Source organism: Pseudorasbora parva, chromosome 12 (assembly GCF_024679245.1).
Source record: "Pseudorasbora parva isolate DD20220531a chromosome 12, ASM2467924v1, whole genome shotgun sequence".
NCBI classification, from domain to species: Eukaryota; Metazoa; Chordata; class Actinopteri; order Cypriniformes; family Gobionidae; genus Pseudorasbora; species Pseudorasbora parva.
Genome location: NC_090183.1, coordinates 3,869,863 through 3,895,021, shown reverse-complemented (window position 1 = coordinate 3,895,021; position 25,159 = coordinate 3,869,863). Strand labels below are relative to the sequence as shown.

The 25,159-nt window shown below is 39.9% G+C and overlaps 1 protein-coding gene across 2 annotated transcripts in view; it reads right to left on the bottom strand.

Moving 5' to 3' along the window:
• slc12a5a (solute carrier family 12 member 5a) overlaps nt 1-25,159 on the bottom strand; it is a 185,725-nt gene that overhangs the window by 113,501 nt on the left and 47,065 nt on the right. The window contains exon 1 of one of the 2 annotated variants that reach the window (XM_067458769.1): nt 6,410-6,741. The exons of the other annotated variant lie outside the window; for it this stretch is intronic. Coding sequence (XP_067314870.1) covers nt 6,410-6,464 — 55 coding nt within the window. The 5' untranslated portion in view covers nt 6,465-6,741. Of the gene's footprint in view, nt 1-6,409; nt 6,742-25,159 lie in introns of those variants that run through there. 2 annotated transcript variants of the gene reach the window in all.

The window sequence follows — 25,159 nt, the reverse complement described above, 5'->3', positions numbered from 1 at the left end:
GGGTGGACCAGCTGTCAAACTGAGTTAACCACTGTGACGCATTAAGAGAAAGAGAGGGCCGCTCGGGGCTCTTACAGCCTTAACTAAACATTATTAAAGACCTTCAGCAGACACCTCAGTGAGAGAACGAGAGATAGGTGGACGGGACAGCCATTAACCCCGAGATGAAGAGAATCAGAGCGAGTGAGGACAGAATAGATACACAGGGAGACATTTGGACCCAGAGGGCCATAACGAAAAAGATACATCAAATCAGTCTTTCTGAACTCTGACACTACGATTCTATCACATCCACAATACCAAATCATTTCTCTCCCTCTCTCCATGCAGCCTATCTTCCCTTGAACTATATCTTCAGACCGGGCGAGGTGTAATGAGGGATATCTCAGTTAAGATTTGCAGACAATGTCTTTTCTGTCATAACAGGATCACTGTAGGATTATAGTGTTTAAATCAGCCCATTCAAATGAGGCACAGTCAGTCGTGAAACATGCAGGAATCAGCACTTGACGCAACTGCTGACAACAACAGCTTGGAAGTGAAAATAAATAAATAAATAAGATTAATATCTTTTTGGTTAATCTTTGTTTAAACTACACAACCGTTCTTTTTTTGAAAGAAATTAATACTTTTATTCACCTTTATTGAAAATGAAGACCTTTATAAATGTCACAAAAGACTCTATTTCAAATAAATGTTGTTCTTTTGAACATTTTATTCATCAAAGGATTCTAAAAAATATGATGCATTTTATGGTGTATCACATCTCCACAAAATATGGAATTCCACACAAATATGCATCAGCACTAGCCTATTAATCTAGAGCAGTGTTTCTCAAACTTTTTCAGCCCAAGGACCACTTTATCTTCCAATTTTTTTCTGAGGACCCCCTACAGAATCCCACTCTAACACGCCCCCAAAACCAACAAAATAGGAAGGATAAGCTAAATTTAAGTTTAATATGCAACTGTTTCAAGTCAAAAACTAATCATTCAAACACAAATACAATGATATGATCAGAAATTATTATATACATTTTAAATTAATTTGAAAAAGTAAATGTGAAATGAGTTGCAGCTTAATATGAACAACAAACTGCACATGTGAAAAAAAAAAAACTGCAATTAAACATACTGTAACAGCCTAGGTCCCACTTAATGCCGTTCCAAAGAGCCATTAGTTTAAAACTGAGGTGGTGGGTATAGGACGTCTATGGTTTTAACTATGATAACAATAAAATGCTGAAAAGAATGTTCCCCTTTAGGCCATGTGTCCACCAAAGCGTTTTTTACGCTGCTGGCTGGCGTTTTCAATTGTTTTCAATGAGAGCGCCGCGTTTTTAGAACGCCTGGGGTGCAACAAGGCGCTGAACGAGTGTTTCACGCTCAAGTGCTGAGCGCTCGGCATTTTTAACTGGTCGCCGAGAGTTGAAGAATCTTCAACTTTGAGTAAAACGCAGCGCTCATCACTGTCACGCTTCACTCAGCCGTCCAATCACAGTGGAGGAGGGGCGGGACAAACACAACACAGACCAACTGCCACATTCTACGTGTCGCCATCAGATGAAAACAAGCAATAATAACGGAACAAAATGATTTAAAACAAATGCCAGAGCATATACTTTACATTGGATCTGCAGTTTTATATAGAATAAATACAGGAACAAACTACCTGTGAAATTAGTAAGACTTCTGCGGATTTTCCATATCATAACAAACAAAGAGTCTCAACTGAAGAAAAAAAAAAACGCTGCCTACCAAAACGCTCTCAAGCGCTCACAGCGAGGCGTTTTCAGCAGCGCCTAGCGCTTTGAGCTGGCTAAAACGCTTTGGTGGACACACAGCCTTAATGTCCAATATCACTGAAATTACTGGGATTTTACACATGAAACAAAAACTAGTACATTACAAAACTAATAGATCTGTGGATTTTAGATTTTGAGATTTCCATCTAAAACTTAACGTGAATATCAATGAGACGGGTGGTGCTGCTTTATAAGGCCTAGTCCACACATACACGGGTATTTTTATTACCGGAGTTTTTCCTCCTCCGTTTTAAAAAACAATCGCGTCCACACAAGCACGGTTTTTAAAAAAAATCTGTCCACATGAGAACGCAAAACTACGCTATGATTGGCTGCCTGATTTCCACATGGGTCCCATTCACTGCACCGATGCACATTGCACTGACTGAGGGATGCCATGGGCTCAAGTCAAACCCTTCTACAAGTTCCTTTACTTTGGACTCAGTGACAGGTGCAGGGCCGAAGTGGACTGTAATAGCTTCACACACTTGCTTTACTATTTTGTATTAATTGCATTCTGGCGCCTTTGTTCAATACAATGAAATAACTGAACATGTATCTGTAGGATATACATGTGATAAGCGCTGTTAGTGGAGTCCACCGCATAGACTCGACTCACGTAAATCAAAAGGAGATGTGGAAAATCTGACGTCAAACAAAGGAGAGAACGGCGCGCACTTCAATTTAAAAAAACGAAATCTCCGGTTTCACCATCTACACGACAACGCTGTAACCGGAGTTTCTAAAAATCTTCACCCTGGCCGGAGTTTTCAAAAAAGTCCGGTTTTAGTAACCGGATACAGCGTTTGCGTGTGGACGAACAGCCAAACCGCGTAGAAAAAGCTGCGGTTTTGAAAATACCCGTGTTCGTGTGGACAGGGCCTAAGAGTGGGCTTTATAAACACTTGCCTAGTTTAGGTAATCTTTTCATGGACCACTAGGGGTCGATGGCAGACCACAAGTGGTCCGCAGACCACACTTTAAGAATTAATGATCTAGTTGTCTAGCAACTCTCAATACCCTTCTGAGCTGTAAGAGCCAAACTCTGGCCGGGCCAATCACATCGTGTATAGAGTCGGTGGGCGGGGCTTAACATAATGACAGGCGAGTTGCATTTGCGTGCTTCTAGTAAACACAGAAACTGTCAAACGGCGGTCTTTCGAATCAGCTTTGACTGCGACTCTGGAAGACTTGGAGTTAAGCTTTTCTCTGAGAAAAGTACAAAGAACGGCACTGAAGTCATTCTTAAGAAGGGAAGATGTGTTCGGAGTTTAGCCGACCAGATACGGCGAATGTTTAATCTGTCAGCGAGCTCTGTTTCACCTTCGTTGCTCTGGTTGGTGTAGCGCTATCCTATTGCGTGCAGACGGAGTTTGAAAGACAACCGTTTATCCCGCCCCTTAGATTGAGCTGTCAATGGTGAGTTTCCAGACCAAACATCTTGATGTGGCTCTGGCTTGTCAGGCTACATCAGCATAACAGTCAAATTACATTACAGAAAACAGTTCTTTAAAATTGTAAAAATATTTCACAATGTATCAGATTTTACTGTATTTTTAATCAAGTAAATGCAGCTTTGGTGAGCATTATTTCAAAAGCATAAAAAATTGCAATCCAAACAAACAAACGAAGGAAAGCTCCACTAATTATGAAAGCCTGTCATCAACCCAAAGCATCCAAATCGCAACGTCGCCTGTTGCATTAAAATGCCGTCTAGATTGGTTTTGGAACTTTCATAAGACACAAGACTGCGGCGTCTACATCACTGCATGACAGCTGCATTAATCACCAGAGTCCACACTGTAAAACAGAGACTGATCATCCCTGTGTCACTGTACAATCCTCACAGCCACAGCGTCAGGGATCGAGCTGACAAATAGCACAATAACCTCTTATCTCTGAAAGACTCATCCCCACTCCTTCTCAGAGCCGCTCCTCGGTCTATCTCCGATATCCTCCAATACATCGCTCTGTTGATAAGCGCTGACTGCTGCTTCACAGGGGAAGGTCAAGTGATGAAAAGAGAAACATAATCACTAAAACTAGATTTTTATATTTTATAAGGAAAATCATTCCGCTAGCTAGGGTGTTGTGGGTGGTTGCCGGGGTGTTGCTATGCAGTTGCGGTGTATTTTAACGTCGCTACGTGGTCGCTAGGGAAAAATATTTAAAATACATTTTCAAGCATATTAGGTGTACATGCACTGTTCAATCTATCCGAGTGGAATTGAAAGTGTAAATGATAGTTAATGTCCAGAGCTGTGGGACGGGAGAGACAAACCTCTGTTGCATTCCCTCAGTGGAGAGCCACTATTGTCACCGTGACAGTGATGGAGATTTATGCAATGCCGGCCGGATAGATGAGATTACAGAGCACTAAAAGTCACACATCAGTGAACACAACCTCGTAGCGACAGGTCAGGACACCTTCAAGTCACCGCAAGACGCACAGGAAATAAAATGAAGCAAAACTAAATTATAAATATTTTATTTTTGTTTATAGATGCTAAAAGGCCAATATAGAACAAAACACTGTCTGTCTTTAATTCTCAAAACAAACTAAGAGAAAAAAAAGATAATTAAATTATATTATATAAATATTAGTGCTGTCAAATTGATTAATCGCATCTAACATAAAAGTTTGAGGGGAAAAAATCGGAGGAGATACATTTATGCACACATTACCGTCAAAAGTAAAAAAAGGTATTTTCTGCTCAACAAAGCTGCATTTATTTGATCCAAAATATGGTAAAATAATACTGTTAAATATTGTTATAATAATACTTTAATATTGTTAAATATTATTACAATTTAAAATAACTGTTTTCTATGTGAATATATTGTAAAATGTAATATTTTTCCTGAGATCAAAGCTGTATTTATCATCATTACTCCAGTATACATATGTGCGCGTATGTATGTATGTATGTATAAATATATAAATATATTTTCAGCATGTTAACCTTGCTAAATAAATTCCTTGTCCAACAAGCCTGGAACAAACTCTCCTACAAATAATTATCAGAGCGGTATCTCATGAATATGCTCAAGCGGATGACGCAGAATGCATCTGGAGGACGGATGCCTTTCATCTTAGTGTAGTGGGACAGCGAGATGCTCGCCTAAATCTCCTGATAATCCGCCTCAGCTTGTAATGAAAGGGATAAATCAGGACCCTGGACAGCGCTAGGCAGTGCTGCCTGATAGAGCGGATGATGGCTGGGTTCAGCACCACAGACAGCGGCACATCCACATACCTGGAGCCCAATCTGAGTTTGGGTTTTACAGGGCATTATATGGACCTAAAAGGTACAAATCTGTTGCGACAAAAGCAGGTACACTAGACTAAACAATAGTCCAAAGCTGTAGAGGATGAAAACAGTGTAGGGAAATGACATTAAACACAGATCTCCAATCTGATATAACCGTGTGTGATGTATGTGCTGTGTGAAGAACTGCCTCCTGATGAGATCAAAGAGTCTAAACACACACCAACAGCTGCTGACGCCTGTTAAACACACTGATCAGATAGTCACGTCTGATGAAAAGGTGCATAACTGAGTGAAATCCAAATGCAATTGAAAGACATTTCATTGTCTAAGGATGAGAGCAGCAAATGATTATCATGGGCAAAGAAACACAACACTATTGTTACAGCGATGGAGACTTATGCAATTTTGACCTGATAGATGAGATTATACAGCACTAAAAGTCACGGCGCTCCTCTGCTGGAGTCCTTCACTAGTCATATGAAGAAATACAATGAAATTACATAAACTATGGAAATAAATCAAATAAAATGAAAATTAATACAATAAAAAATACAGAACTCTTTTATCCGACTCCTTTAAAGTGACATGGATAAAATAATAATACTGCTAATAATATAAAAAATTAAACTAAATTATTAACAATAATAATAATAATAATAATACCATAATTATAATAATAATAAAGCAGCACTCTCTTACTTTACTTAAAGCAAAAAGGATGTACTAAAACTAAAATAATAATATATAACATTAATATAAAGATAAAATCTAATATTCAGTAAAAATATTTAGTTTTGTCCATATTAAACTAAAACCTTCTAGAATCAGGTTAAACACAGTGAGACGGATCCACGTCTCCACCGGAGGAGACGTTAGAGCATGATGCCCGTATGACGGTAGAGAGGTTCCCCTTCCACTGTACGCTTGAAAACAAACGACACACAACTAAACACACACAACTGAACACACACAACTAAACCAGCCGATTACTATTCCACTCACAGCAGCCATGGAGAGGAGAGGAGAGGAGAGGAGAGGAGAGGAGAGGAGAGGAGAGGAGAGGAGAGGAGAGGAGAGGAGAGGAGAGGAGAGGAGAGGAGAGGAGAGGAGAGGAGAGGAGAGGAGAGGAGAGGAGAGGAGAGGAGAGGAGAGGAGAGGAGAGGAGAGGAGAGGAGAGGAGAGGAGAGGAGAGGAGAGGAGAGGAGGACCTGTCATGGCCAGGAGCAGCAGAACCCACGGCTCGATCCATACTGCCCATTCCCGTGGCAGCGTGAGCGTGAGTGTGTGTGTGTGTGTGTGTGTGTGTGTGTGTGTGAGAGATTCCTCCACTCACCCTGGCTGTTGGCGGCCCCCTCTGCCTCCTCGCATTCGGTCAGGTTGTTGACCATCCTGCCTCTCCAAATGCCCTCTCTCCCCCAAAACTCTCCTCCGCTCAGGGGAGAAAAGCAGAAGAACGGCCGGACGAGGAGACGTGCGAGAAAAAGATGGAGCGATTTGCCCACCTGCTTTCCCCTGCCGAGAGCTGAGAGGAAATTACCGGCCAACGAATGGAGAGAGATGCGCGTTTTCTCCTCCGATTCTCTTCTTCTCGCGCTCTCCTCTCCTCTCTTGGCTGTAGCGTGACTCCCTCTCTCTCTCTCTCTCTCTCTCTCTCTCGTAGGAGGAGGGTATGACAGCTCAGAGCGACTGGAGTTTACTGGATGATGGAACATTCTCTCTCTCTCTCTCTCTCTCTCTCTCTCTCTCTCTCTCTCTCTCTCTCTCTCTCTCTCCCACCCGCTCATGCACATGGATATCCGTGCACACATGCTCTCATGCATACGCTCAGTGTAAATAATAAATAACAAAAATATACACAAATTAAAAAAATATTGTCATCTGGAAGAAAGAACCTTGCACAATGGAAGCTCTTCTTGGACTACACTTCGACATGACCTCAGCTTTGTATTTGTCTGTTTAAAAAAGATGTAATACAGCCATTCGTTGTCCTGGTACACTTAGCTAAAAAATGCATTTAGTTACTTTGGTCTGCATCCCAGACTCCATCCCTTAAAATGTGGACGTCACAGATCTTAACTACAACAAACATCAAAAATATCATACATTCTGGCTGGTAAGGTCTCCCCTTTGGGAATATATAAAGGAACTCCCTTCCCATGCCCACCAGACCGCTGTTAATCTCGGCTAATGCCCTTTGCTTTGCTTTTTAAAGAGTGCTCTTAATCATTGTGACTGTTTATCTGTGGCTGTTGCTGGTTTATTATTCTTTATTTATTTTTTACTTCCTGTCTTTTAGGTTTTGTATATATATATAAATTATAATTAAACTGAAGAAGTGTTTTATGCTGCTATTGGACAGTATAGAGCAGGAGGTTCTCAAAGTGAGAGGATCTGCAAAATAAGTTTAGGGCCATATAATCACCACAGTGGGGAAAACAGAGCCAGTCATGAAAATGGAATTGACAGTATAAGTGCTACATGTATGCCTGTCTTGCCTGTTTTTGGTTTAGCTTGAGTTGGTGTTTCTCCCCAGTTCGGTTAATCAGTCACCTGTGCCTTGTCCTTCACCTCTTTATCCTCATTTGCCCTGTGTATTTAAACCCTCAGTTTGCCCTCAGTGTTTGTCAGTTCGCGTTTGTATCAGTGTATTCCTGAGTTTCCTGATTAAATACCTGTTTCCTGTTCTCCACTGTCTCCGTGTGCTTATCTACTACAAACATCTGTAACAACAACATGGAATGTCACATAATTTGGCAAAGTTTTGATGAATAAATTAAAAGTACTGTACACTTAGAGTGTGTTCACACTTGTAGTTCGGTTCGCTTGGTTGGTCTGGTCTGAATGATTAACGTTCACATTGGCATTTTAAAATCGAACCTAAAGGCATAGCGATATGTTCACAACCTTATTGGTCGTATGTGCGTAGCTACATATGATGGTATTTTGACCGGTTGAGAACTCGTGAAGAGCTTATAAAACGTCTAAAGGAGTCAAAACAGTGTCAGGAATCCCTCCGTCACACACACAAACCAAGATCTGACGCCTGTACCGATCTGTGATGGGCAACATCTATGAGTTTATGATGAGAAAAAACTGATATGCGTGAGCTTTCTGTCCTGTTTGGGTCACATCTTGTGACATCACGTCCTGTTTTTGGTTTGTTTACATGTCTTTGGTCCGTGTTGTGTTCATATTTCTGTTGAACCGCACCAGAGTTGGTTTAGAAGCGGAGCGAGACCCATCTTTTCAGCCGTCTCCACCTGTGTGGTTCAGATGGCAGCGTTCACACTTACAGTATTTAAATGAACCGCACTGACAGAGCAATCGCACCAGGGTTCCTTTTAGGGTGTGTTCACACTTGTTCGGTTCGATTAAAACTAACGCTGGTGTGAACACACACTTAATAACAATATAATAACCCTTAAGAACAAGCTAAATTAACAATGTAAGGCGAGGAATCTAACACACTGTAAGTTGATGAGTTGATGTATCAGCAGTTTGATGTGCTTCCATTCATTGAGATATTTAGATGGGTGCCGAGACTTTTTAGGTTGTGTAGAATCTGCAATCTCCGAAAAACAAGTTTTTTTGGAATACATTGTGTTTTCAGCCAAATGGCAACCTGTGGCGTTGAAATACTATTGGGTGAACTGACCAAAAACAGACAGTAGAATTTCAAAGTAGAATAAGCAGTGTTTATTATAGATATGAGTATATAAACTCAGCATGTTTTCTAAATATCTGCAAACATATTATGGTATTTTTATGCTTTACTACAGTCAAAACCTTACACACATTTAAAGCTAAAAAAAGTCATGTTTTGCACATCTCACAGCTAAGGTGCTCTAAGATATTTAAGCATGTTGCTATGGGGTTGCTAAGGTACTGTGAGGGATTTAAGCATGTTGCTATGGGGTTGCTAAGGTACTGTGAGGGATTTAAACATGTTGCTATGGGGTTGTTAGGTGTTTTCAAACTGTCTCCGAAAAAGTCAAGTCTCTATGATATTCTGGCTTGAGTCCCTACATTTTAAGAATTAATTATTGGATTTTTACACCTGATGGATGTTTTATCATAAAAACCTTAAGTCTGATCAAGTTAAAACGCACGCACCTCCCCTGAGAAATCATTCATTTTTCTATTGGTTGTTTCCTACTGTAGGCTGGTCAAAAATCCTCTTTCAGCCGCTCATGTCACCAAATAAACTGCATTCTGTGCCTGCACATTTGTTTTGTAAAACAGAATCAATGCGATCAGCAGGCTCATATCATTGGAGGCTCACAGAGACACGGAGACAGGAAAGAATAGAGTGGAAAATAGAGATAGAAGGAAAAAAGGAATGGACACAGATGCAAGCTGGAGTCTTTTATCCCAACGATTCTCCCAGCTGATGCGTTTGGATCGTCTAGCCGGAGAACAGATGCACAGTTGAGAAGCAAATTCCAAGTAGCCCGCGGTTACACAAAATCTATTAAGTGACCGAATTACGCGGCACGGAAGGACGCCGAGAGAAAGAAAAATGCATTTCGCCACGAGTCACAAAAACAATTCATATGCTTTTGAAAGACATTAATGCGTCTACATGAGAAGCGGACGCCCCCGGTGTAGACGGAGGGGATTATTTCCAATTATTACACGCGCACGCGCACGCGCACACACGCACACACACACACACACACACACACACACACACACACACACACACACACACACACACACACACACACACACACACACACACACACACACACACACACTCCAGTGCTCATAAATGATTTCTAATATCTACAGGGATCTCACACCAACCACTGGAACGGCACAATAGCTCAACAACTCTTATTCTGATGCAAGCTTATACGTCTCCTGTATTTGTGTTTGTTTTGGTCCCGTTGGCAGAGAAGTGAGAATGAGATTGAAATTGAAGTGGTAACAAGATCACCTGTCTTGTTAATCTCAGCTGATTTCAGTCAGGTCACCAGTGTAATCGGCACGACTCATTTTCTACAGTAGGTGATTAATCCATATTCATGATGATAAATGCGTTAGGATTGTTTGGATAAAGTATTAAAAACAAAACTTCACAAAAACAGCATTTACAACTTACAGCAAATTCTCTTATTTTATATGACATTTATAATATATCATATCATGCTTATTTGTGTATATATATGTGTGTGTGTGTGTGTGTGTGTGTGTGTGTGTGTGTGGGTGTGTGTGTGTTTGCTGTAGATAACTATATATATTTATTACATGTATTATATATATATATATATATATATATATATATATATATATATATATATATATATATATATATATATATATAAATAATGTTAGATGCAATTAATCATGATTAGTGTTTTGATTTTGACTAGATTTTTACAGTACTAAAATATATATAAATGTCTGTGTATTTATTTAAACATTTAATTAAATATAATAAAATTCATTAAAGGAAAAGATCTTTGCACTGAAATGAATGTCACATTCACTTTAAAATTATAAAAAAAATTCTCCAAAAATCAACAAAAAGTTTGGTAACACTTTATTTTAAGGTGATGCAGTTACACTTTACTACATGTACTTACTGTAGTACTAACAGCAAATGATGCATAATTACAAGTAACTAACTCTAAACCAAACCCTAACCGTAACTCTATAGTAAGTACATGCAGTTAATTAATATTCCTCAGTACTTACTTGAGTAAGTAGTAACTACTTCACCTTTAAATAAAGGGTTACACTTCATGTTAAGGTGTCATTATTATAGTGCAACTATATATTAAAGTACTGAGGAATATTAATTAACGACATGTACTTACTACAGAGTTACAGTAAGGGATTGGTTTAGGGTTAGTTACTTGTAATTTTGCATAATTGACTTTAATTACTATGGTAAGTACATGTAACATATGTAACAACGACACTGTAAAATAAAGTGTAGCCAAAAATTCTTAAAGGAGGCAAAATATGGTGCTACCGCAGACTGCATTTATCAAACTCATAAATCACTTAATTTTTAGTGAAAAACATGTTTTATAATTCTCAGGGTGCCAAAACTCAACAATATTATTGCTCTGACCATATTTGATGAGAACTGAACTGAGCTAGATGATTACATCACTGCTTTCTGCAGAAATTAATAATTGATGATCTTTACAACGGAACTGAATCAACACTGAACTGACTTCAGCTGAACAATGACAGCGAACTGAACTCTGTTTGCCTCACTGCATCCTTATTATCCTATTGAGCACTGTAAAGATGCCTATGAAAATAAAGGTGATTTGACTTGATTCTTACCAATGACAAACACATTCATATAAATCCAGAACTCTGGAGAGTGTGGAACCCTCTATTAAATGAGTTTGAAGCACTAGCACACACAGAAGAACCTGCTGGCTCTTAAACCGACGCGTGCCTCTCCTTCTTGATTCACGCCGGCGTGCAAGACGAGCCACTCGGGCCGACTCAGCTGGAATGGGGCTATTTTTGGGACGAGAGCTGTCAGGAAGACTCTGTCGCGCGGAGGAGAGCTCACGTCTGAAATGGTCTGTGACCTGTAAGCACTCAATTACAAAAGCTGTCAGCGCTCGGCTCTGCTGAGGCACCTCTGCGATACAGGACCACGCATTCACAGGGATGGAGAAGAAACATGCACTGAAGAAACCACATCTCGTGACATACAGCATATTTATACTAGATTTTTATCTATCAGATTAGTTTGATCACGTCTGGAGCTATAGCGGTTATTTAACATTATATGATCATGTACGTTATAAACTTGAAATCAACCAATGATAACCTGTCAATTTAAAGCACATTTAAAAGATAATTTGCTGCCAGTTCTACTTCCCTTTGAGGCGACCTTAAACAGCGCCAAAAAGGCTAAAAAACACCATAATATAGGACTAAAGCGCTGAAAAAATTAAGAGACCAATGCATTTTTTTCTTAAATCAGCATCTCTAGTATGGAGGTCATTCTATTCAATTGTCTGTTTAATTCCAACACAGGCACACCTCATTTTACTGAATGAGGTGCTGATTAGGTGATCACCTGAACCAAATCTTATTTATTAAGGAAAAGTATAAAAAAAACACTTTTGTAGTCATCACTATTCTCTTGCAATAGGACCGGCTGGATTGCAAATACAGTGCTAGTAATATCTCTAAATTAATAGGAATCAAAAAATAACTATTGACCATGCCAAAAAAGTTGAAAACACTCCATCCAAACCATTATAAAGTGGCATACCCGAAGGCATCAGTGACAGAACGAGCTAGAGATGAGCAGTGCTCCAGGTGAGGATGTCTCCCTCAGGGCTGAACCAACCACCGAGGATTGTGGGTCAATAGTGAGAGATGTAGTACACAAAGCAGGGCAGGATCAGGTGGCGTCGTCCTCACACAGCTGGGGTGGATGGGCAGCTGAAGCTCTCTCTCTCTCACACACACACACACACACACACACACACACACACACACACACACACACACACACACACACGCACACACAGTGACAGAGCAATGACACAGGCCTGTTACATGACGCCGTTTACACACCTGAGTGCCCTGCGGCGTTGAGTCACAAGCCCTGACTGCTGGTTCTGAATGTGTTTAAGTCAGAAAGATTTTTCAGTGAATAAAATATCAAGACCCGTCATGTGGGCACATTTATTCACATATAAGCAGACTCAGACAGTCGGCAGAATTTCTTGGCATTTTCCGATTTGGGAGAACAATCGGTTTGTACCCATTCTCTTAATGAGTCATGGGTGTGTGTTGAGCGTAATGTGCAATAAACCAATCAAAGTCATCTCCCATTCCCTATAAAAGCCAGTTGCGCTCACACCATGGCAGATTCACCATTTAAATGGCAGAATTTGCAAGCGGAAATGGTTTCTCCAGAAATGAAGCCTTTAATTTTTTATATTTAAAAATATGTGTGTGGTGCAGCACGTCCCTGTGTGTGTAATAATCACTGTGTATGGGTGTTGTGCACCTGCCTATAGACGTATATTACTAACACACCCTTTAAATAACACAAAAAATACTGCGCTATTGACTTTAGAGTAGGTTTGTGTTGGTCAATGATGAGTGATTTTCAGATCCTCAAAATAGCAACGCTCCAACAATGCGGCTGAACACACCTGGTTTTCTGACCAGACGCCCATGGGCGAACGGATGGGCGCGAGTGTGCTGGACGTCCGTAAAAATGAGAATCGATTAAAATCCAGAAATCAGTATTTTTAGCCCAGCCCTATATGCCCTTGTACAGCCATCCATTCAGGTCAAACCACAACAACATAAACAACAAAACAATACAACATCCAGCCTAACAACCAGAAGCATCCGTGCAATGCCAGGAAGCTCATAAAGCCCTTTTTGCAGTGCATTGGTGCACATGCCGAGGAAGAAAAACCTTGGTGATTGAAACAACCTTCGCAGCCGGTCTTAATAGGCGACAACAATAAGGGTACGACTCCAGGATCTGTTCATTCTGGGTTAAGCTTCTCTGATGTCGATGACTAAGGATGTCTGTGCTGAATAGCAGCCATATTAGGGCTCGAGGCTGCTCCTTAATGAACAAACACTCGAAATACCCAATCGACGGGCGGCCATCACGTGTGGAAACTGAATAAGAGAGATGAGGAGGAGGGTGACCACTTGTGTACGCCTGCACATGGAGACGAGTCGCTGCGAGCCGCTCGGTGCCCACCTACCCTTGAGCTGTGAAGCTGCGGCCCTGGAAAATCAAACAAACAAAGTGTGATAAAGCAGCAAACAATCGTCCATCACGGCCTCCGCTTTCACATCTGAGGAGCGGAGAGATCGCTTCTCTTCTAATGACTTTCCTCTTCATTACATTCATCTGAGCTTCACTCGCTTAGTACTCAAAGTCTGATAATGTTTGTGCCCGGAGCACAAACCCCCTTCATTAACCTTTAAAAGGACTCATTAGGCAATCGCACACACCCAGAGACACTGGGTTACGGATGCTGAAGGGCTGCGATTGGTCGCAGGGAAGTTCAGTGTGAAAATTGCATCAGATTGATTCGACTCCAATCTTTCATCAAGCTGTCTGTCTGCTTACCTATCGGCGAGTTTAATCGAATGATAGCGATCCATCTGCAGCACAAATTGTTTCCTCCGAACTGACTGCACAGAAATTGTCCTTCCCTTTCACAAACAAATCTAATCATACCCTCGAGTTGCCGAGGATTGGCAATCCATGCTTGGTAAATGTCGGAGGATCTCAGAGAGGCATGTGGAAGCGCTTTGTACATGGTAAGGACTCTGTTTCATTATTTACACCTCGTACTGAAGAGAGTCCTGCAAATTTAATGCACCCACAGATGATTTCTGCAGCTCCATAAATGCATCTTTCGTGAGAATTACTTGACGTTGTAACATGCAAAGAAGCACGACTGTACCTGGAGGCGCTGACGGCTAACACAGCTGCTCCAAGTTCAATTAATCTCTTCCGAGGCAAAGCGGTCCCGAGCGCAGCATCATCAAAAGAACGCCGGATCCTTTCTTTAGGCCTCGGCCTCTCAAACAGATCAAAGTACAGATGGAGTGCTACGACATGGACAATGATGTTTTGTGAACCTATTAAACATGTTTGATTTACAGCAATCAAAATCGAGGGGAACCGCATCTCCATCTCTCTCTTCATCTCACAGCCATCAGTGCAGGAGAACAGCTTCTTCCAGGCCCGGCGGTGCAGACAGGAGATCTATGCTGAGCTGGTGGTTCCTTTAAAGGTGAACTTGACAGAACAATTGTGGATTTTTTCTTTCTGAAAACCTTTGGGGCAGAGTTGATGAGCAGCATTGGGAATGTGGATGCAACTAGAATCAGATACATCCTGGCAGTGCAGGAAAAAGTGCTGACATCTCAGTGGTGGAATAAAAGTAAGAATCAGATGCACAACCTGGAACAAGACAAACTGAAACGAAGGTTTCACAAAAAAAAACCCTATATCTGCAAATGTTTAGACAGCGACAAAGTCACTTTTCAGAAAAGACTATTAATAGTTGACTCGAAACAAAAATAGGATTAGGGGAAAGTATTTTAACTTGGGGAAAAAAAGAGACATCCTCAAACATTACATTCATGATCTGCAAATGCTTCTTTTACGAATCTACATTGTTTTACTATATATATATATATATATGGTAGGATGTGTGTGTGTGTGTGTGTGTGTATGCACACACAAAAATTAATTGTATAAAATGTATGTATATATACACGCAAATATTTCTTAAATATATACATGAATCAGTGTGTATTTATACATAATACGTCAATTATGTACAAACACAAACTTTCAATTTTGATGCGATTAATTTATTTGGCAGCAGTTTTTGATAGTTTATATGTTTTATATATATAAACTTTATGAAGACACTTTTCTTTTTTGGATTAATTGCATTGATGATTAATGCAGAATAAGATCCGAAAAAATATAATCAAGTAATAGTGCCAATTCTGATTTTAATGACTTTAAGGCTTGTTATCTCTCGAGTCACAAGAAATGGCTCCACTCTTATCCAACCACGCAGACAGGCATTCAAATGTCAGTTCTATCTATATCTGTTGATTGTTATTTGCTTCAGTTTGTGTGAGTTTTCTCAGGCTGGAAATAGACAACGGCGTGAATTGACCCAGTTTCCCCCCATAGAAAAGAGGGCAGGGAAAAGAGATACTGTGGGAGAGAAAAAAAGAAATTGTCAGCAGAGGAAACGCGGAAGATCTAATGAACCTGTATTTGCATATGGCATTTGCATGTGGAGCTGTAATAAAGGCCATTTTTGGTCCGGGCCATAGCAGCGTTGAGTTTCGGGGGGGTTGTATTCATTATAGCCACTCAGATATCCATACAAATAGGGCTCCTGTTCAGACAAGCAGACTAACCTGTCAGACGTGGGCATTTTGACCCATCTTACACTCTAACACACAAATTGTACAGCAAATGCATCAAGAAACCCAAAGAGACCAGCTGTAGGGTGTTCGCTTGCATCGGGTTATGACTCTACTCTCGCTCATCCAAACATGTTATTTGCTAATTACACTAAACATCTCTTGAACGCTTCTTATCCAGTCAGCCTATGCATTAGGATGCATTGCAGTCAGCTATTTGTACAATTACTGTGTTTGGCTATTAAATTGGAGCCCTACCAAGCATTGAGAAACCTTTTCCCCCAAGGTGCCAGAAAGGAGGGCAAATATCTGTGTCTCAAAAACGCAGATGTGGATATATAGGGCACGAACGAGCGGCTCGCAGTCAGTGTGTAAGTGTACCGGATCATACGGAAGTGCAAATATAATGGCAGTGGAGTAAACCGACAGATTTGTGTGACCAGAAGTCACAGTTTGACTGCAAATAAATTGCACAGCAGTGCGAGAAATTAGTATGGAGTTTAGTGGAGCTTATTGGCAGAAGAAAAGGAAGGTTTTGGATTCGATCAGGGGCTTAAGTGTGACGAATTAAGACCTCGTAGTCGATTCTCTTAGAAGGCTCCCATTTGAATTAGAGCAATGAAAAGTCTATTGAAACTACAATTATATAAACTGCACAGAAAACATTTATATAAAACCAGAGTCTAAGAAATGCTGGGTTGTTTCAACCCATGTTTGGGTCAAATATGGTCAAACCCAACCAATGGGTTTAAAATATTTTTTTTAAACCAATGGCCACATTTGACCCAAACATGGGTTGAAACAACCCAACATTTAATAATAAAAAAGTACCATAATAAATGTTGCATTGGCAACTGTCTGAAATAAAATATGTTTAAAGGGTTAGTTCACTTAAAGTTTCTGAATCATGAATCAATACGCTGATTCATAACGGTTAGAAACTTTGTTTTGAAATCAGCCCATCACTATACAGTATAAGTCGTTATTTAGTTTTTTTGCGCACAAAAACTATTCTCGTGGCTTCATAAAATGATTGTAGAGCCGCTGTAGTGAGATGGGCTTTGTAACGACGTCTTTAGTGCCTTTATGGGTCTTGAGAGAGGAAATGACATTGGTGTCAATGAAGGCCTTTCTGAGCCATCGGATTTCAACACTAATATCTTCATCTGTGTCTGAAGATGAACGGAGGTCTGACGGGTGTCCAACGACATGAGGGTAAGTCATTAATGACTTAAATTTTATTTTTGGGTGAACTAACCCTTTAAATTGAATTGCTAAAATTAACAAAACTAAAACTGAAATAAAAATAACTAAACTAATAATAACTAATGTATTATTAACACATTTAAATAAAAATAAAATGTAAATAAAAAAATGTAAATAAAAAATATTAATATGTACCATAATAGTATATAAATAATAACTTATAATCTGTTTGTATTTAAAGGGTTAGTTCACCCAAAAAAGAAATGTATGTCATTAACTCCTCCCCCTAATGTTGTTCCACACCTGTAAGACCTCTGTTCATCTTCACACACAGTTTAAGATATTTTATATCTAGTCTGAGAGCGTATGCACACTATACTGTCCATGTCCAGAAAGGGAATAAAAACATCTTTAAAGTAGTCCATATGAGACATCAGTGGGTTAATTAGAGTCTCTTGAAGCATCGAAAATACATTTTGGTCCAAAAATAACAAAAACTACGACTTTATTCAGCTTTGTCTTCTCTTCCGCGTTTGTTTTCAGTCCTCAAATAAAGATTCAAACGGTTATGAATCAGTGAATTGATTCATGATTCGGATCGCGTGCCATACTGCTGAAATCACATGACATTGGCGATCCGAATCATTGATCGATTCACTGATTCCTAACCGTTTTAATCTTTATTTGAGGATTGAACACAAACGCGGAAGAGAAGCCAATGCTGAATAAAGTCGTAGTTTTTGTTATTTTTGGACCCAAATGTATTTCTGATGCTTCAAGAGACTCTAATTAACCCACTGATGTCTCATATGGACTACTGTGATGATGTTTTTATTCCCTTTCTGGACATGGACAGTATAGTGTGCATACACTTATATGCTCTCTGACTAAATATAAAATATCGTAAACTGTGTGTGAAGATGAACGGAGGTCTTACGGGTGTGGAACGACATTAGGGAGAGGAGTTAATGACATACATTTCATTTTTGTGTGAACTAACCCTTTAAGTTCCTCTTGTTCACTCTGTCTTCGTCCGGTCTATGTTCTGTTCTACGCTTATTTTGAATAAAGCCTGTCTTTGTGGAAGTCCTGGATCTCCTCTTCTCAACAGAAAATACTTTTTGTGTGTGAAAACAAACCAAAACAACGACTTTATTCAACAATTTCTTCACGTCTGTGTCAGTCTTACGCTTGTTCAGAAGATGAACGAAGGTCTTATGGGTTTGGAACGACATGAGGGCGAGTAAATAATGACAGTTTTTCATTTTTGGGTGGACTATTCCTTTTAAATATTTATTTCTACTAATGGGTAAATATTCCTTTAGACTGCCGATAGGAAATATTATTAAATGCAATGTTTTTTTGTTTTTTTTAAATTGTGAGTATAAGTGGATTTTGTTAGCTTTATCACATAAATAATGTCTGCAACACGGACACTATAAAGTGCTCCCCATCTGTCTTGACATATATGTATTCATTTAGCAAACTGAGCGCTATAAAAGGCAAACTCATTACCGCTGCCCATTAGATGTAATTCTATGCTACATTGACCTTTCTTATTAACTACGACATATTGAAGTGGTTTTTAGTGCAGCCGAGTAAAGCTTTCTCACAATCAGTCTAAATGTCCAGCGCTACGACAAAACAACTGTTACTATTCCACAATACCACAGAATACCAGTGAGTTTGACAGCAGCAGAGGATTGGCAGGGGGACACTATAAACGTGGCAGAAATTCAGCGGGAACAGAAATTGCTTCAATCAAAACCTGTGAGGTATGACAACCTTAAAACGCTTCTGAGATGACGAGTCGCCCTGTGAAATATACACACAACCACAGCACACAAGTCAGTGACAGATCATGGAAAATGTGCTGTACTGTGAGACACTAACTGGATGTTAAAGGGACGTTATGTTTTCTTTAGTGTGTAATGTTGAAACTGAAACGTATCCATTGTAGTCTTGAGTTTCTTCCAGAAACAAACGAACACTGAGCTCAATATTCCTGATTTAAAAGCGCTTGACCAATCACAAAACACAGCTCCAGCTGACCAATCAGAGCACAGTGAGCTTTTCAGAAGGAGGGGAGAGGGGAACTAAACCAAGCATTACTGACAGACTGGGAAGAGAGGAGCTGCAACAATAAATCTCCTTTAAAAATGACACTGGAATGAACTGGAATGCTGCTTTACGCTAGTCTCCAACTCCAACAAAAAAAAAGAGAAACTCTCACTGGCATCAAGATACAGTTATGTACATCCAAAAAAGTGCCTGTACAAAAACACAGAATAAGTAAGCAGAAAGGCACACTGGACAAACATAAATGATCATGTGATTCTGGCACAACAGGACACATTTCATTAGACTTCCCATTTGCAATCACAGATATCTGTAAAGGTTAAGTCACAAATCAAACTGACCAATAATCTAAAACCGCTGCTGCTATACAATGGACAAACACTCATTCAATAAAAACACTGACATATCAAAGGAGCTGCGGTCACAGAGAAATCAATAAAATGAAGATACCCAGAAAATGCTGAAATGAATTGCCCTGAGGACTATTCCATCCTAGTTTATTTCATTTTTCATTTTTCTCAAGGAGCCTTTAAAGGGGCCTATTATGCCCCTTTTTACAAGATGTAATATGAGTCTCAGTTGCCTCCAGAATGTGTCTGTGAAGTTTCTGCTCAAAATACCCCACAGATCATTTATTACATCATGTTGTAAATGCCCATTTTAGAGTGCAAGGGAAAACATGCTGTTTTCGTGCATGTATCTTTAAATGTAAATGAGCTGTAGCTCCACCCCCTATCCAGGACAGAGCCTTTATAGCTCATGCCTCGGATACGCTGACAAAAACACATCTGTCTGGTTTTGATGATCATCTCCTTGATCATCAAAATCATAGAGATGACGCGCTCACGTGACATTGTGGTTTTTCCATCATCAATCTGTGTGTCAGACGGAGCATCCCATGTGTGACGACTCCTGTATTAAGTAGGGTTTCCCCATAGCCTGACGTGGTCATACTCAATTCTAGTCAGAATATGAGTCTGATGCTCCATTGGGCTGTGATGATGGGGCGTGTTTCAACCGAACCAGGAAAGACCTCGATTGGTCAGACTGACAACCAATCAGAGCAACGAAGCCATGCATTGTCAAATGTAAACAGATCTCAACTGCACTGTGTTGCCAAGTCATCGTTTTTTCCCACGGGTTGTTTTCTATGTCCGCGGGTTGAAGCGACTTTTATGTGATATATAGACCCATGAGTGCGAATTTTATCAGGCAACCTTGCCAAAATAACACACATTTTACCCCCCAAGCGCATGCTAACGATCTTTGCCGGTGTTGTAAAAAAAAAAGAAGAATTTAATGATACACAGAGCACTTACCAACATGATCATCATTTCTGAGAGAAATAGTGAAGGTGAACGCACATACAAACAAGCTCTCCGTTTAGGATTAGAACAAATAAATTAGCACTTTGAGATTTTGTTTAATATAAAGTGCATTATAAATAAAATTTATTATTATTATTATTATTAAATATATCCCAAGCCCCTTTGATGACGTGATGATTACGTTACTGTTGATCATCTGCCCGTCATCGTCTAAAGCCCGCCCTGTTTATTTCAGTGGTCCGAACAGTTTCTGTTCGGGCATAATCACTCCTCTATGGATCGAGGCCAGACCGAACCATCGAGCCCAAATGTTGTGGGCGGGGCTGAGTTCGGCTGGCATCCAGGCTAGTTTCCCCAGGCTGAGGAGGATGGTTGGCTGGCTCCGCCCTCAACTGGCTGCTGACTTCCTGTTGGTCCTTGCTAAAAAGAGTCTGAGGAAAAGGCCCGGGAAGCTGCAGGCTGGACTTGATTTGTCGTTTGCGTTAGGTTTAACTTGTTTCTTTGGTACATCCAACACTACAGCACATTACCCTTTCATGCATTCTTTACACTTAACACGCTGATTCCTGACTGTTACACTTGATACTGTTTTTTCTGTGTAGTTCTATTTTGTAGTTCTATTTTGTTTTGTAAATTTCATATTTAATCTCGGCTTTCTTGTGTGTCCCAATCTTTGTTGCGTCCCTTTGAGCCACGAGGCGTAACACATGAGTATTAAACTTAAGTTCTCTTTCACGTCTTATTGCACTTAAACTGTCAAATACACACAAGGTTATGTCAAAAACACACACAGTTCACATACACACAGTCGTTTATGTTATGTACAGCCAGTAAAGAAATGGTATGTGTGTATTAGATCTGTGTATTAAAGTGACAGCAGTGTAATATACAGTATCTACTGTTCTATCTGATGTTAATATGAATCAAACAAAAGACAAACTGAAAATCACTCACTGCTCTCGACTGAATAACTTTAGCAGCTTTAATAAGAATACATTTCTTACTTGAATGCTCTGGCGAGGAGATAAACATGGCGGGCTGTGTGCAGCTCAGTGAGGGCGGAGTCTATGGTAATAGGGCGGAGTCTGTCTGCACTCCTGGGCGGGGCCTAAACATTTGTGACATCATATAATCTGCAAACAGCTTGTTCTTAGACGCTGCTAATGATTTAATTGGATTTTAAAAAAAGAGGAGTGGGTGGATTAAATGGATTTTTACCATTATATGATGTTTTGTACAAACACTGCTGACACATTTATGTTTAAGCTCTGATCTTTTGAGAAACAGACCGAGGAACTTCGGGACTCAAAGATGTTGTTCACAGTCGTTGTTCTTGCCAAAACGCATCATCCTGTGAATCCCCAGGATCCCTTGTCTTATGTAGTCAATTTTCACTCATTGGTCCTGTCCTGACGGAGCCCGGTGGGTTTTGATTGAGCTGATTTGTCGTGACACAGTTTCGCGAGGTCTTCTGACGTGTTCAAACATGTGGACGTGTACTCTAATAGATTTTAGCCAATGCACTATCCCGTATTTGTCTGCTCTCAGTTCCTGAAGCAATGAAAATATCGTTCAGTGTGCATAAATGTCACCTTAAAATAGTTTTAGAATGTAAAATGTACGGCAATGTACAGCATTTTTAACTCCGTGAGCAATGAAAGCGTTATTATAACTGCTCTCCCATCCCAGGTGTGCAGTATAAGCCACTGCATTACAAAATCTACAAAATGAGACTTGGAGCGTAATTTAATAGTAGGCATAAGTGGCAGATGCTGAAACATTGCGTTCTGATATGTGGCGTTCATGTCTTTTGGTTCAAAGGTACCAACTTACTACAGACTTTTTGAAAGAGTGGAGTTATGAAAATCATTTGTTCATATCAGTCAGGTGTGTGTGACTTTACACATTGGCCTTTGTATGTTCTCTCTGTTAAAGTAAAATTATGTAAAATTTACTTTTACATGGTGTTTAATGTAGGGCAGTGGACAGTATGAATCAACAATGCAATGTTTATGGTAAGATGGTCAAAAATGTGCAAATTCTTAGCAAAAACTTTTTAAAGTCTTTTAAAAATGCCTAGGGCATTTTACTGTGCAATCTGTTCAACAGCCAAAACACATAATTCAAAATAAATAAATAAATAAATAAATAAATAAATAAATAAATAAATAAATAAATAAATAAATAAATAAATAAATAAATAAATAAATAAATAAATAATGACATTTCTTATTATTCATCAATCTTGAAAAAGTTTTTGTGGAAACCATGATACACTACAATTGAACAGTTAAGTATAAGTATGGATAAAAATGATAAGTATAAAAAAAAGAAAATAATAATTGTATTAATACAGTGAACATTAAATTGATCAAAAGTGACAGTAAAGACATTCACAACGTTACAAAAGATTTCTACTTAAATTGAGCCAAAGTAAAAAAAAGTAAACAAGTAAAAAAAAAAAAAAAATCTACTTCCACAACAATATTAAATATTTTTAAGATATTAGATTGCTTTCTGAAAAGGCTCTAATGTATGAGCAATGATGCTGAAAATTCAGCATTGCATCGCAGGAATAAATTACGCTTGAAAATATTATCAAATATAAAATTAAGCAAGAAATGCTGTCTTGGTGAGCATAAAAACATATTGACACTCATAGCACACATACAAGGAACAAGTATGGATACTGACCACCCATCAAAGTCTGATGTGTGCATCTGAGAGGAATGAAGTCTGCAGAGAGCAGATCGTGTGTTTGTCACAATGAGCATCTGCTTGGGTCAAACTGCTGTGCGAATGAGAAGGTTAAGAACAAACTCTAATTAAAAGCACATTCATCTTAAGTAATTTACCAGCGAGAAGCCAGGCTGAGGTCAGAAGCTCTCCCCTAAGTGTATCTGCTGTCTCAGTATCCCGTGATGACCCTTCAGTCCTGCCTGACTGCGCTGGGTGCACTAAGGATCCGCGGGTGCAGCTGGAGGAACAGGTACTAACGAGACTCGGGTGACTAGGGGGAGTTTAATAAGCTTTGTCCATTTCAGAGGAAACATTGGGGAGTTACAAACTGATTCACTCATTCTTTTAAGTCCCTGCTAACTGTAGCTTTCCCCAAACTGCACAAATATCAATGAGATTCAGTTACACTGAGACAATTTAATTGCCTCAACATTAAGATGAATGACTCTAAAAGAATGTTGGCGGCAAATCAAATTCCTAATATTGTACAAAAGCTTGCAGAGCAGAAAAAAGCAGTGGGAATTTTGATTTGATGTGCTCTTTATGAAAAACAATTCACAGGTTTTCAGATGAAGCAGTAACTTCACACCGCTGGCCTGCTAAGCATATTTTGTTTTTTTCTTTTGCAGCTTTAATTAGCACGAAATGCATTCGAAGCTGACTGATTTACGCAGGTTCTGGTAACCCAGTCGTTCACAGAGACCATACATTACTTGTAGATGTATGCCTGCTTTGTTCTTGAACTGTAGATCCTTCACGCAGAGCTGATTATCAGTAACACAGTCATAATCAGCTTGTTTTTAAAGAGCTCATATAGTGAGGAATCTAATGTTCCTTGATCTTGTGAAAAAAAAGAGTCCATGTACTAACATACTGTAACTCAAATTGCTCAAGAAGTTAATGCTGGTTCTGATAGAAAGGTGTCAGAATACACAGAGCATCTCAGTTTGTAGCGTATGGGGCGACAGAGCCGCTGACCAGTCAGGAAGCCCATGCTGACCCCTGTTCACCACAAAAGTGCCAACAGTATCATGTGAGCATCAGAACTGGACCACGAAGCAATGGAAGAACATGGCCTGGTCTGAGGAATCACATTTTATTTTACATCACGTGGATGGCCGGTGCCCTTAACTGGGGAACACATGGCCCCAGGATGCACGATGGGAAGAAGGCGAGCCGGCGGAGGCAGTGTGATGCTTTGGGCAATGTTCTGCTGGGAAACCTTGGGTCCTCCATCCATGTGGATGTTACTTTGACACGCACCACCTACCTAAGCATTGTTGCACCATGTTCAGCCTTTCATAGAAACGGTATTCCCTGGTGGCTGTGGCTCTTCCAGCAGGATAATGCTCCTGACACAAAGCACAAATGGTTTGAGAATGGTTTGAGGAGCTCAACAATGAATTTGAGGCGTTGACTTGGCCTCCAAAATCCCCAAATCTCAATCCAATCGAGCATTTGACCAGACTTAAAGGATCTGCTGCTAACATCTTGGTGCCCGATACCACAGCACACCTTCAGGAGTCTAGTTACAGAGTTCAAAAGTTCAAAAGGTTCTGCATAACATTAATGACCTCTGACCTTTTGAACTGAAGAACGGGATAGATGGCGAGTGTGAGAGCTGCACAACACAGATTTCACTACCAAAGGCCTGGTGAAAACAGGAAGAAGACAAAACGAGGACAACAACAACAACACAATTCTCAAAATCTGTAGGAAAGTGCGTACAGGCTGCTAACCCAGTTACGGGGATGTGATACAAGGTGGAGTGATGGTACTCTGGAGATCTCTGCTTCTGAGAGGGT